The 14,106-nt window shown below is 42.2% G+C and overlaps 1 protein-coding gene across 2 annotated transcripts in view; it reads left to right on the plus strand.

Annotated features, from left to right (window-relative positions):
- The window catches only part of TAF5L (TAF5-like RNA polymerase II, p300/CBP-associated factor (PCAF)-associated factor, 65kDa), a 14,939-nt gene extending 1,291 nt beyond the window's left edge, over positions 1–13,648 (plus strand). Inside the window, exons 2-4 of one of the 2 annotated variants that reach the window (XM_009866021.1) lie at positions 3,700–3,804; positions 6,455–7,179; positions 12,614–13,648. In XM_009866021.1, the coding sequence (XP_009864323.1) occupies positions 3,700–3,804; positions 6,455–7,179; positions 12,614–13,411 (1,628 nt within the window). In that variant the 3' untranslated portion in view covers positions 13,412–13,648. The remainder of the gene's footprint in view (positions 1–3,699; positions 3,805–6,454; positions 7,180–12,613) is intronic. The other variant, XM_009866020.1, reaches the window with a different exon arrangement.
- The last annotated feature ends 458 nt before the right edge of the window (positions 13,649–14,106 follow it).

Here is a 14,106-nt window from a genome sequence, read left to right on the forward strand (position 1 = left end):
AAATAAAACGCTGAATTGTTTTTAATGGGAGATTTTACAGGAGAGGTGGGGAGGAAGGTCAGAGTTGAAATGAGATCAGAACTTTGGACCAACCATACCAGGAGGACAGAGGAGTGTGTGCAGTAGGAGAGATGAATCGGATTACAAGCCGTTACAGTCACGTATGGCATCTTGCAGAAAAAAACACATTTTAGTAAAGAGCATGAATGAGTGTGTGATTCACTTTTGTCTTTTTATTAATCTTCCACCAAGTGTTATTACTAAATTTCTTCTTATTAGTCTGTATCTTCCAAGTGCAAGGGGTTTTGGGCCTGGTGATTCAGAACTTAGTCATCAGTTTTCATTAGAACTGAAAATGGTCTGTGCTCCTATATTCAGCTGCTTACTACTTCTTGTCAAACATGTTCGTAGTAAGCTGTCAGTGAGTATGCTGCAGCTCCATGAATGACTGTTAAAAAACACAGCTTGTACTTATTCTGACAACAGAGGCTGAAAATAATTTCCAATGCAGTCGCAGTCATCTTAGTTTTGCAAACTGAATAAAAACTGATCAAATTCTAAAGCCTGCATTGCTTTATTTCAGGGGAAGCAATCAACTATTTTTTTTTCTCTAAAGATGTTTTTGCTCGTTCCTTAACAAAACTCACCTTGGGTTTCTTGTTCAGCTCTTTTGTTTGACTTCTAAATTAAGCAGCCTTTGTAAACAGGAGAGTTGCTTACTTCTGTCTTCAGCTTTGTGATTTCTTCTTTCACAGTGAAAAGCGTCCTCTGATTTTGGTTGTAAATAGGTTTGTTTCTCAGTTTTACCTTGGCATTTGTCTTCTTCCAGAGTCTCTTCAGTTCAGCCTTTCTCTGTTGCTTCATGTGTTTGCTATATCTTTACAGCTCTGTTTTCACGGAATCATATAGCAGCCTGGGTTGGAAGAGGCCTTGAAAGATCTGATCCAAACTTCCCTGGTGAAGGGTAGCTCAGATGAGATCATAGAGCACCCTGTCCAGTTGCATCTGCACTAAAATACAGCACAGAGCTTCCTTGTGACTGTCTCATATTTCTGTAGAAAATTAGAATTATATTTGAGGACAGAATGAATGACTAAGGAACAGGGTTCTCTAACTGACCATAATATACTACTGGACAGCTAGGACTATCTGAAATAATGTAAATTTATAGGTCATCATACTCACATGAAAGAGGAATCAGTTGCTGTTAAAGGAGCTTTTACAGTAACCCCACATTTGTTAGCTGGAAGCAATTTGCGTCACGCATGACCAGGAGGGTTCTGTCCATATCCCTGAGCTGGAAGCAAGTTCTTTTGAGTTTGCTGTCAGATTGCACAACTGCCTGCAATTGCTGGAGGTGAAGTCAAGGAGCAGATGTTTCCAACAGCTATTCTTGCGACCACTAGGGAAGGTGGGAAAGAAACTGTGGTAGATTTTTTAATGAGTGAGAAGGATATGGCCAGTGCTTTATTTCCACCAAGAGAAAAATATGCCTGAAAAGTTACTCTTGCTTTGCAATCATTTGAGGTCTTGATCCCTTGTGCAGTTTTGGTTGGTGTAAAGTTTGGAAAAGGAGAAGAATCAGAATTTGAGCTCATTGTAACTGTCTGGTATGTAGGGTTCATTTACCATTTGATAAATGGGAATGAACTCTGGCATCGTTACTGAAAGAGTAGGGCATAATGATTGCCCAGTCAAATTGTTCCAGGATAGGTAGCCAAAGATGGTATTGTTCTTTCTGAAGCACAAAGTACATCTTAATTTTGGAATCAAGTTGCTTGTGCAGAGAAAGTTGAATAGATGGCACAGAGGGAGCACTTCATAAAGCCAAGGACAGTATGTTTTTCTTGCACGGCACAAGCAAGGTGGTAATTCATGCCCATTTCTGCTGAAATGAGGCCACCAGAACTTGGTGAAGAGTTGACCCTTGCGTGTAACCCTGTGACACAGCATAAAAGATGGGCTTTTCTGCTTTTCTTTGCTTTTACATGAGTAGTATGGGTGACATTGAAAACTATCACTAAGCATTTTGGAGTTACTACATGTGCATACGTGCGTTTACTTTCTCATGCTGAATGTTGATTATATTAAATTTTAAGTCTGAATAGCAGAGTTTTTCTTTTTACTTTAGCTGTTAAGTAACACCTATATATGAGTCTGGAGTTAACAGCTTTGAGTTTCTGAAGCAGCCACACTGCGCAATGCATCTGTAGCTTTCAACGGATTATATTTGTTTGTTTCTAATCTGATTTGAGAGAAGAGAGGGTATTGGTGCTGTTTTTTTCCCATGAGGATATGATGAGCACAGCCCATCTCTCTGTTTGTAAAGCTGAATTCAGCTTTGACATGAGTTGTTGATAAACATACCTCCTCTATTTCTATAAACTCCAGGAAGATAGATTTGTGTCTTAAAGGGGAGAAAGAGAATAGCAACAGGCTGCCTGTACACCACATGCTGGTGTTTTTCTAATTAGAAGCATTGAGGCAAGCTGGGGGCTGGCCTATCTCTCTTCAGTATGCGAACATTTGATGATATTGTTTATAGACTTCCAGGGCTGTCAAGAGTTGTGCCTCTGGAACAAAAAAGCAATCAATCAGTAGTACGAAGGCTTCTCAGAGGGAGGATGGAAAGTGGTGGGGACAGGGAAGACTGAAAGAAGTTTGAAGAGTTGAAAGTCAGAGTAAGGAAAATAGGTTTGATGGAAGGGAAAATAGTTATGAACTGAAAATAAATTAGGAAAACAGTGAAACTTCTTGCCCTTCCATGCTTTTCTTGGAAGATCAGTTGAAAAAACATACCAGTTTATAATTTTGTGACTTCTTTTTCTAATCACTGGCACTTATGTATGCTTAGGGTATGTTAGTGAGTGTCTGTAAACTTACACAGTCATCTGTCAGATTGTGAGAGGCCAGCAGAAGTGCAAAGGTTTGGTGCCAGATTAGAAGCCAACTACCTTTCTGGTTCAGAACCACTTTTACCAGAGTTTATACTGGTTTTGCAAATCAGTTTAAGACCATCTCGGGAGGCTATAGCAACTAGGTTTGTGGTCAGGTAACAGCTTCCCTTTGACCAAAAACCCTCAGGGAGGAGGACACAATTTGATTTTAAAAGTACTAGGTATTTGCTTAGAGATTCAGTGTGTTTTCACCACCACCACCTCTGGGAGACTAGTAAATTATATTAACTGTCATTTGTTGTAAAGTGATAATGACTGGGGCAAGGAACCCAAGGCTCTGAGGTAGTGGCACTGCAGACCTTCTGTCCACAGTGATTGGTGGGTTCCGCTGAAACTTTGTTTTAGAGAATGTTGTAGATTGCTTTCTTCATCTTCTGTTTGTGCAAAGTAGTAAAACCATAGCATATGTAGTAAAACTGTTGAGGGATCTGTGATGGTGTTACTGTGAATTTCTTGGGAACTTAAGGTTGTATTTGAAAACTTAGAAATGTATTCTGAGGGAGCAGATGACTTGCTGAGATTTTTAGAGGGGTTTTTTTTAAGCTTTCAGTATTCTTTCTCATTCAGGATCTATCTAGGATCTTAATGCCATGTTTATGTGCTTTGGGCTATGTCATCACTTCATGGTTTGAAAGATGAAACATCTTCTTGGTAGCTGCATTACCTTGGATTTTATGAGAAGCTTTGTTTCCAGAAAAACTCCTTAAGTCTCTATTTAATTTTTACCTGTTTTATTTCACAGTCCAATCTGAATCTGGTTGTGCCAACGTTGTGTCTGCAGCTCCCTGCCTGGCTGAGCCACAGCAATATGAAGTACAATTTGGACGATTACGCAATTTTCTCACAGGTAAATATGAGGAAGCAAGGAAGAGGAAACTAACTGGTATTTTATGTCTCATTTCAATGAATAAAGGACAATATTATAACATTTAAAGTCACATCTCTAACAGTCTTCTGATCCCTGGTTTTGTGACTTCGGTTACTGTAATTAGAAACTTTTGATGTTTTCCTGGTTTTCTTGTGGTGGTTGGAGTAGCTTTGGCTTTTGTGGATAGCTGACTCTGTGCCCTTTCTTGTTCAAGCATTTGGCCTTTTTAGATCTTTTAGACAACAGTATGCATATACTGGACAGTAAGGAAGGTAAGAGTGTTTTATGTGAAAGGCAAGTAACTTAGAAATTAATTAGTTCTCTGCTGTCTCCTAGTTTAGGTGTTTTAATTTTATTTATAACTGGCTCATTTTTATGGTGGTTTAGATTTTTAAGGAAGAATTTTTTCCCTTAAATTTATCTCTACTGGCTTTGAGGCTGGAGGTATATGACAGAAAGCAGAAACATTCTTATTCCGTAGGGTGATGCAGAAGACAATAACATTTTTTTAATATAATTTTTTAAAAATTTTAAGAGCATATTCCTGGAAACATCCTTATTTCCTTTACGAGTCCCAAATGTCGGAAGAAGAACACAGGATTTTTAGAGAATAGTACAAGGAAAGTGAAGTTGCCACTCCTGCCTTTAGGCACGTCTACATTTGCCCACTGTGAATAACACTCAGATTAATATTTCTGATAGCTGATGAAGGGAAAGGGAAGGAGGCAGGCAGTAAGGAAGGCAGAGGCAGAAAATAGAGAAGTCTTAGCCTTGTCACCTAGAGCAGTTCAACACCATTGCACTTTAGTATATAGTAAATAGAAGTATGTAAGTAAATAGAAGTAAGATTGCTCTGTTCGGTAGCTTAAATATTACTTGTGGAAGTACTAGACGTGGGTTTGGGTTTTACGTTGATGAGTTTTATCTTTTTTTGTCTGTCTTGCTCAGTTTTGATTGGACACACACATGAACTGGTGCTGTTCCTGCAAGGGAGTAACTTCCAGACACAGCAGGGGCATTTCTATGATGCATGCCCCTGGGGGCACTGAAGGCCTAGGACCACTGAATGTTTTAGGAATTACTGTAGAGGTCTGTAGTTCAACCAGCTGCTCAAAGCAGGGCAAAATTGGAGTTTGGTCAGGTTGCTCAGGGCCTTGTACAGCCAGGTTTTGAAAATTAAAAAGTGTGGAGATTGGGCCCCAGTGGCAGGACTTGGCAATTTGGGGAGAATTTCTCTTGTAACCTCTCTCCATATAGTCCTGGGGAAATTTTTTTAATTTCTATTTCTGCCAACTTCCCACCTCTTCTCTTTTTCCCCCCACTGTAGAGTGAGGTCCTTTTCCTTGTTGCATTTCTGGGGTAGAGCACCCACAGAGAAAAAAGCAGCTGCTTTTACTACATACAAACCACTTGTTTCACTGCCTTTGACCCAGTTTTGGTGAACTCCTTGCTTTTTTTTCATGGGACAGAAAGGAGAGCGATGCTTAAGTGTGCAAATATGTATGTATACGCTACACACCACACACACTCTGTAGTTACTCATACAGAAATAGGAGAGAGGCACAGTATGGACCTGAGAATGTCTGGAAGACTGCACAACAGGAGAGGAAAAATAACCTAATGGAAGGTGGGGAAAAAAAAGAATATACATTGGTGAGTGGCAGGAGGGAAGAACAAGGTGAAAATAAGCAGTGCTGCTTGAGGATCAGCAGTGTCGGTTTTTCTCCAGTAATTTAGGCCGTTTGGTCTTTGGGTAACTTCTTGTTGTGACCCTGTATGTTGCCATGGTGTTTTGCATAGGACAGCACTCTGGTGCTCCCTGCTGCTGAATGTGGGAGGGAAACAGCCCCCAAAAGCTGGTGAAGGAGGGGTGGAGCTGTTGCAGAGATCAGTCTCTGCAAGGTAGAGCACAGCCTAATGGAGAGTTAGTTACGCTATGTACTAGGAATTACTGCTGGGATTTGCTTTGGCAGAGGGAAGAGGGGGGAGAGAGAGAGAGAGAAAGCATGCACATGAGCAGGCACAGAAATAAAACGAGTATGGGATATTGCAGTTTGTTTTGGAAACTAACTTCCTATTCCCTGGAGAGAGATCATGTTCCATCCAAAGCACTGCATGCAAATTTTATTGAAGCTGAGAGAGAGGGGAAAAAAAAGCCACCAAAGTTCTGATCCACACAAGTGAGGTAAATAATTTTGGCTTAAACACGTTAAATATTTTAAATATAATTAATAAATTTTAAAGTCCATTAATTGCAATAAACGAAAGGCATAGTTTTTCTTACATAAACAGAGAGACAATTCAGCTGTCATGTATATCATGAGGTAGTATTTTAATAGCTGGCCCACACCTAAAAAGGGTTTTGAAGTTTCTGCATTTTCTTCTGAGAAGGTACCTCACTGACTTGAAAATCTGTATTGCAATCTATAATAGGTAGTGTATCCCCTTAAGGTGACAGAAGAGGTTCACATAGATGCACCAGCAAAAGTCTCCTCTTGCTTGCTCTGATGCTATTGTCAGGTGTTTTGTTTGTTGGATTTTTTTTTCAGTAATTGTTCTTGCTCTGTTTTATTCCTAGTAGAAAGTGGATTGAGAAATCATTCAGAGTTTGTTGTTGTTTTTCATATAGATTCAGATTCTCAGCACAGCCATGAAGTGATGCCTCTTCTGTATCCCCTTTTTGTCTACCTCCATCTGAATATGGTCCAGAATGGCCTAAAAAGCACAGTGGACAGTTTTTACAGCCGCTTCCATGGCATGTTCTTGCAGAATGCCAGCCAGAAGGATATCATTGAGCAGTTGCAGACTACCATGACTATTCAAGATATCCTGTCCAACTTGAAGCTCCGGGCTTTTTTGGACAACAAGTACGTCATCCGTCTTCAAGAGGACAGCTACAACTACCTTCTTCGCTACCTCCAAAGTGACAACAACAACGCCCTGTGCAAAGTCCTGACCTTGCACATTCACCTGGATGTGCAGCCCGCCAAGAGGACCGACTACCAGCTCTACGCCAGTGGGAGCTCCTCGCGCAACGAAAGCAATGGCCTGGAACCCAGCGACGTGCCGGCTTCCATTCTGCAGAACGAGGCGGCGCTGGATTTACTGCAGGACAGCATTAAACGTGTCAAGGATGGGCCCCCTTCCTTAACAACCATCTGTTTCTATGCCTTCTATAACACGGAGCAGTTGCTGAACACTGCAGAGATTTCGCCAAATAGCAAGCTGCTCGCTGCTGGGTTCGATAATTCGTGTGTGAAGCTCTGGAGCCTGCGTTCCAGGAAGTTAAAATCGGAGCCCCACCTTGTCGATGTGTCCCACATCCGCCTGGCTTGTGACCTCCTGGATGAGGAGGTCTGGATACCCTTTTTCTCTGCTTCCCTATCCTGTCTACCGGGCTGTTTTGGGCATGTGTTACGGAGTATCTAGTAATGCCTTAGGGGACTGTGAGGCTGTCCCACAACCTGCATGTCTTGATGCACATTTTATAGCCTACTGTTGTCATAGAATCATAGAATGTTTGGGATTGGAAAGGACCTCTAGAGATCATCTGGTCCAACCCCCCTGCCAGAGCAGGATCCCCTAGGGCAGCCACACAGGAACTCATCCAGGCGGGTTTTGGATGTCTTCAGAGAAGGAGACTCCACAGCCTCTCTGGACAGCTTGTTCCAGTGCTCACAGTAAAGAAGTTTATCCTCATGTTGAGGTGGAACTTCCTGTGTTCTAATTTAAACCCATTGTTTCTTGTTCTATTGCTGGGCACCACTGAGAAGAGATTGTCGTTGTTCTTTGCTGCAGTGGCTGTAAATGCTGTGCTGTGGTATGCTCAGGCCATAGGGTGTTAGTTCTAGGTGCTGATCTCCCTCCTCCAGCTGTCCTTGGACAGATGATGGTACACAGGCAGCCCAGGAAGCACAGGTGACTGGAGAAGGCTCCCTTTCCTGAGGAACGTAGAGCCTGCTTATGGATCAGAAGATGAAGCAAGGAAGTGCAGGCAGTAAAAACACACTGGGGTGAAGGGAAACTGTAAGGAAAGCAGCTCAAAACAACTAGTCGGAAGGGTAGAGGGCAGGGAAGAGATGCAGGGACAGGAAAATAAAGACACAGTGAAGAGTGAGCCAAAGAAGGCTGATGTGAGGCCTCTGGAAGAAGGAGGGATGCGTAGGTGCAAAACTGTATTTCAGGAATCAACAAAAGATGAAGAGCTAGCATAGAAAAATTATGCAAAACTTCCCTCTTAATTAAAAGTTTTTACACTGCAGATTCCTTGAGAGGCTTCCCACTCTGGAGTGCTGGAGACGAGGACAGGGATGTGTGTGCCTTCAAATGCCAGGCTAGATAGCATCTTCTAGGTTTTGGGGGGGTTTTTTTTGCCTTCTGGTCACACCCTTCCTCCCCACAGCTTCCCATCTTATATCTGGTTAGAGATCAGAATTTGTCATTTTTCCTTTGTTTAATCACTCCCCTCTTGAAGGAGAGAAAAAAAGCCTCATTTGTTCATTTATTGGGCAGGAGAAACATCCCTTTTCCCCCCATTCTTTCTCCTCATAAAAAAATACCTAGTAGCAGGATTCTATTTATTTTGGAAGAGCGCAGAGAGCTTGCTGTATGCAGACATCTCTGGTTAGGGGTTGCTTTGTTAGTCAGCTAGAGGCAGGCATCCAGGTGAGATAGCTCAGCAGCTTGCTCGCTGCTTCCCAGGTTAACCCTTTCTGCAGCATGAGCAGGTGGGAGGGTCGGACTAGCCCAGGATGGAGCTATGGACATGTTTTCACTATAAGCTTCAAGAGTTCGTAGGACACATGACTCTGTATTGCCTGTCATGGAAACCAAATGTCAATAACCTGTAATGGAGAAGAATTTCTCTGGTAAATCAGCAGGTCACCTTCTTTGGCTCCAGACTATAGAAAAGTGAGATATTGCCAGGTTGTCGGAAGTGTGTATTAGCTTTTTTTTTTTTTCTTTTGGCACATAGGAACATACTTGCATATCATTACATTTACATACAACAGCCATGGAAGCTCAAGTACAAATGGCTCCTGTTGGTTGTTTAATTATTCTGTGTATCCTGCAGTATTTGTGCACAAGTCTAAAGCAAAAAACAGGTCTAAAACCAGCACAGATCAAAGTCACCGTTACCCTGAATAGCTTCCACCACTGACAAAACAAATGGTGACATGATCAGGAGTTCAAAGTTAAGGGAAGACCCTACCCTGAATGCGCTGTTGGTTACGTGTCTCAAATGCAGATGAAAGCCTGTTGACTACAAAGAAAATAAGTTTCGATATCTGGGAGCCCTAAGTGAAACACAGGCACCCACAGGGTCACAGGTGGGAACAGACCAGCACCTGCCACAGATACTAAGACAGACCGAACAGGACCACCCTGAGTGGGCTGCGCTCGTCAGTAACGCAGCTTGGTGTGAGCAGGGCCTGTGCCTCGGACTGTCACTGCAGTCTGATCAGCAACAACCCACAGTGATAAATCTGATGGAAACTTTGCCAAAGAAGGAAAATCTGAATGTGCTTTGACATTACTTCGGTGAGTTCTGTAGAATAACTTGTGAGGATGTTAAATGTGGCTGGGGTTTGTAAGGTTTCTAAATTGTGTTTTGACTGAATCCTGCATTGTGTAAATAGCTTTGTATTTAAATAGTAATGCCTGAAATATTCTTCAGCTTGGTTTCTGATTTGCTGCAAGCAAATAGGTCCTTCTCTTTCTGAAGACACAGAAGTCTAAAACTGTGGTAGTTTCAGTGGATCTTGTTCAGGGTGGCACTAAAACTACATTATTTGGTTTATTAACTTTTTTGTATACATAGATATAAAAATGAAACTTGGCAGAAGTGTTACAGAATGACCTTCTTTCCTAGTTCATGAATGTGTTACTAGGGTCAAAATTGTCTGCTATAGTTTTAGTGAGTTTTGCTCAGTGTGATGCGCCAGTGCACTTCACCGGGGTTGTCTTACATCTTGGAAATAGGAGAGGCTTGATATTTTGGAATAAAGTAATTCTGGTTTTTTATTATTTATAGTAGCATCTCACAAATGCCACTTTATATTCTCTCTTACTTAAGGTCTAGTACAGAAACGCAGTTCTGCAGCTGTGCCAAATGGATGTATTGTTTGCAATTTCATCATGCTCGTTGCTAGTACTACATAAATCAACAACAGAAAATAATATTGTCTTCCAAGCTACAAGAGTGGCAGTTTTTAAATTCTGTGAAGACCAAGACTTGACCCCATTGAGCTCAGCTTCTAAGATTCTACTTTAAAGTGGCAGCAGGCCTTCATGTCGTAATGATTCGCGGTGACCTGACACCTTGGTGGATGACAAGGGTGATGGGTGGGAGTTCAGGAAGGATTAGTAAGAAATGTCCTGCAGAGAGAGATACGGTAACTACTCCCTCATGATTCTCTGCTAGGAGATACCTACTAGGGCAGATAAGAGATCTTCCATTTTGACATCTTAAGAGCACTGCAGGATGAGAGAGAGGATGACACCCAGAGAAACCTATCAGTAGTTAGAGGAAGGGAACAAAAAAAAAAAAAGGAGGGGGTGGGAGGGGAGTGAGATGTCTTTTTGTTCTGGTTCTTTTTGAGGTTATTGCTTTTTGAGGCTTCCTCATTCCCGTGAGGCTTGTGCTAGGTGGAAGATCAAGATAATTTTTGTCAGCTAGAAAATGTTCGCTGCTCACAAGGTTAAATGCATCAGCAGTAAATTTTTCTGGGTCCAAATGACTGTCATGCAGAATTCATTACTAATTTAAGTAGTAGCTGAGGAGTTGGGCAGTCTGTCCATAGATGTATCATTTGGAGGATGTCCTGTGTAACAAAACATGCCAAGATTTTTGTTCTTTTCAGTTTCTTAATAGTAAAATTTTTGGGAGTCTTGTACTTACTCAGGAAGGTTTCCTCTTCACTGTTGAAAAGTAATTTTTTTTTTTTTAGCCAATTTTAGTAGTGTTAGTAGATTTCCCACTTCTTTGCTATTACTTAAAATCTGCTTTGATAGTTCTTTTCAAAATGGGTAACTCAAATAAAAAAAATTAAAAAGAGGTAGGTTATTGATTAAAATAGGCTTGTATCACGTAATGTCTTGTCCATTCCAAGGAAATAAAAATTGTTCATGCCAACCTGCAGCAGCCACCACTTTGGAAGGAGCTAATGGATATCTGGGTAGTGCCTGGCAGTATGTTATATCCACAGAACATACTTGGTGTGTGAAACTGGAATCCTGAAAAAATATTATAAAGAGGGGTTCCCTGCTTTCCTGCTGCTTTATAACAGCAAGTTGCAACCTTTCTATAGCTGCTGCAAATGTCCACCTACATGGTAGCTGTGGGATGCAAGCAAGAGTGTGCTTGATCTGACAAAGAAATGAAGCTTGGTTCTGCGAGGTGGTAATTCAGCGGCTGCGCTTCCAGCTGCTTTGTTAATCTGGTTGACAGAGTAACTTGGATAGGGAGAAAATGGAAAAATTTATTGGCTCAGAAGCATTATAGGTGTACTGGTTTTGGTGAGCTGTAACAGCAGTGAGCAGTTTTTATGCTAAGTGGGTGTCAAACAGAAGTCAAAGATAAGATGTGCTACATGTAGGAGTGTGGTTTTGAATGCTGCAGAAGGCATTGTCAAATAAACTCCTTCTGAAATGCAAGAAAAGTTGGTGCTTGTAAGGGAGAAAGAGTATGTACCCTTGCAGCCCAGGTAGCCCTGTATGAGTTTGTGCAGGGATTGGCTGTGAATGAATGTTACTGATTCAGTACCGAGCAAAAGTCTCTGCTTGACAGCACTGAGGAGGGGTGATCTCAGGCTGCTACACAGGTGCACCCCAAACCATGGTTACCTTGCACTCTGTCGGTGAAAACCCAGCTTATCAAGGAAGAACACTCTCTTGAGCTGAGATTTGTTGAAAGTGGAGCAGTCTGTAGCATTTGAGTGTGGAGAGGTGCTACTTGAGGAGACTTTCAGAGACTCTTAGCTTCCATTGGGAGATGCCTTTAGCACAGATCACTGACCAGTCTTGAAAACTGGAAACCACTGCTTGCTGACTAGCTGCCCTCATACTTGAATTGGAGAATTACAGGATAAAAAGGTTCCCAGCGCCATCCTCCCTGTGATTATTCATCTTCTCCTATCCCAAGATAGATCCTTTGACCTAAATAAGCAGCATACATTTGCTGTTTTTGAAGAGTGATCTTAATGGATCTTAATGGAGTTTGCCTGGAGAAACAAATATTACAGTGTTACTGGGTTTCTGTTTGTGTGTGGGGCTAAGGAATGTCCAGCAGACAGCTTGTCAGATAGGCTTTGTCTTTCCATCTTGTACCTTTTGTTTAAGACATCTGTGTTTCTTTGTCTCTACAATGAGATTCATTTCCCAAAATGACCACACCAAAAGAGCAGATGCCAAGATCTGTTTCAACATCTTCGCCAGAAGATGTAGTAGAGAGCAAATAGTGAATAAACTTGTTTTTATCCAGTGGGAAAATGTTATAAAATATTCCTTTTTCTTCCCCTTATTTGTGTACAGTCGCACGGTAGGATGCCTTCTGGAGTGAGCCTGAGGCTACCCAAAATGAAAATAAAACCTTTGCATAAAGTCTTATCATCTCTTTCAGCACTAACTTTGCTGTAGCAAACGCACTAGCAGCGTTTGTGTCTCAGAGTTCCATAAAATGTGCTTCTTCCGTATAAACGCCCACCTGTTCTCCTCATGGTGGTTCCTGTATTTGTTGAACAGATAAACATGCTTTCCTTTTTTATTTCTTTTTCTCTTCCTCAACCAGGAGGAAGAGGACGACAGCGCAGGCACAGAAATGAAGATCCTAAGAGGACACTGTGGCCCTGTGTATAGCACGAGGTTCCTTTCGGACAGTTCGGGACTCTTGTCTTGTTCCGAGGACATGTCCATCAGATACTGGGACCTCGGAAGTTTTACAAACACTGTGTTGTACCAAGGACATGCCTACCCTGTCTGGGATTTGGATATTAGCCCCTGCAGCCTGTACTTCGCCAGCGCTTCCCACGATCGCACTGCGAGGCTCTGGACTTTTGATCGGACGTACCCGCTGCGAATATACGCAGGCCATTTGGCGGACGTAGACTGTGTCAAGTTCCACCCCAATTCCAATTACTTGGCCACGGGCTCCACGGACAAAACTGTGCGCTTGTGGAGCACCCAGCAAGGCAACTCGGTGCGTCTTTTCACTGGGCACCGTGGCCCCGTGCTAGCGCTCGCCTTTTCTCCCAACGGTAAGTACCTGGCATCAGCCGGTGAAGACCAGCGGCTAAAGCTGTGGGACTTGGCGTCAGGAACTCTTTATAAAGAACTGAGGGGGCACACGGACAACATAACCAGCCTTACTTTTAGCCCAGACAGTAGTTTAATTGCTTCAGCGTCGATGGACAATTCAGTCCGGGTCTGGGACATTCGGAACACTTACTGCAACGCGCCCGCAGATGGGTCTTCCAGTGAACTGGTTGGTGTATATACCGGACAAATGAATAATGTACTGAGCGTACAGTTTATGGCCTGCAATCTTCTTCTAGTGACTGGAATTGCACAAGAAAATCAGGAACATTAATTATTTTTCTTTTTCGTAGGGAAGTGGGTGGGTGTATCAAATGCCAGAGTTCATTGCAAGTTGAGATTACTGACTGTGAAACACTTCTCTTCCTCTGCCCCCTTGAAAGACCTGTTCAGAGTGATGCAAATGCTTTGAAGTGTCTTGCCCACAAAAAGGCCTGTGCTTTTGAACAGAAGGAAAAAAGAAGGAGTGATGAATATATGTATACATTCTAATCTTGTACGGATGGGGAAAAGGGGAGTAAATCCATTAGCCTGGGGAAACCGAAAGCCGGGTCCAGACAAGTGAAACTGCCAACTAGATAAGCTGCTGACCTGCACTTAAATATCCTGCATCAAATGATGGGCACATCTTTCCTACTGTTAACTGAGGCTTGAGTGTGTGGACAACTACTGGCCCGGTGTCTTCTGTTTTGCTTTTGTTTTCCTGGTGTTGCAGAGGACCAGCATTTTAAGACCCCTTTTATTAAAAGAATATTATGTATTTTCTACAGAGATAGCCGTCCTAAATATTACAGCTCCCTATAGCACTTCTGGAATATTTTGGACTATCTAAGTGGAAAATACCATCTTATTAATAAGGGATTGGCAATCTGACCTCAGTTGGGGCCCATCTCTGCGTTGTCCTTTGAGTTTGGTTCCTGGTACTAGCTGCAATGTTTGTATTTATATTGCATTGATGAGGAATCTTTT

This window comes from Apaloderma vittatum, unplaced genomic scaffold (genome assembly GCF_000703405.1).
Source record: "Apaloderma vittatum isolate BGI_N311 unplaced genomic scaffold, ASM70340v1 scaffold35883, whole genome shotgun sequence".
NCBI classification, from domain to species: domain Eukaryota; kingdom Metazoa; phylum Chordata; class Aves; order Trogoniformes; family Trogonidae; genus Apaloderma; species Apaloderma vittatum.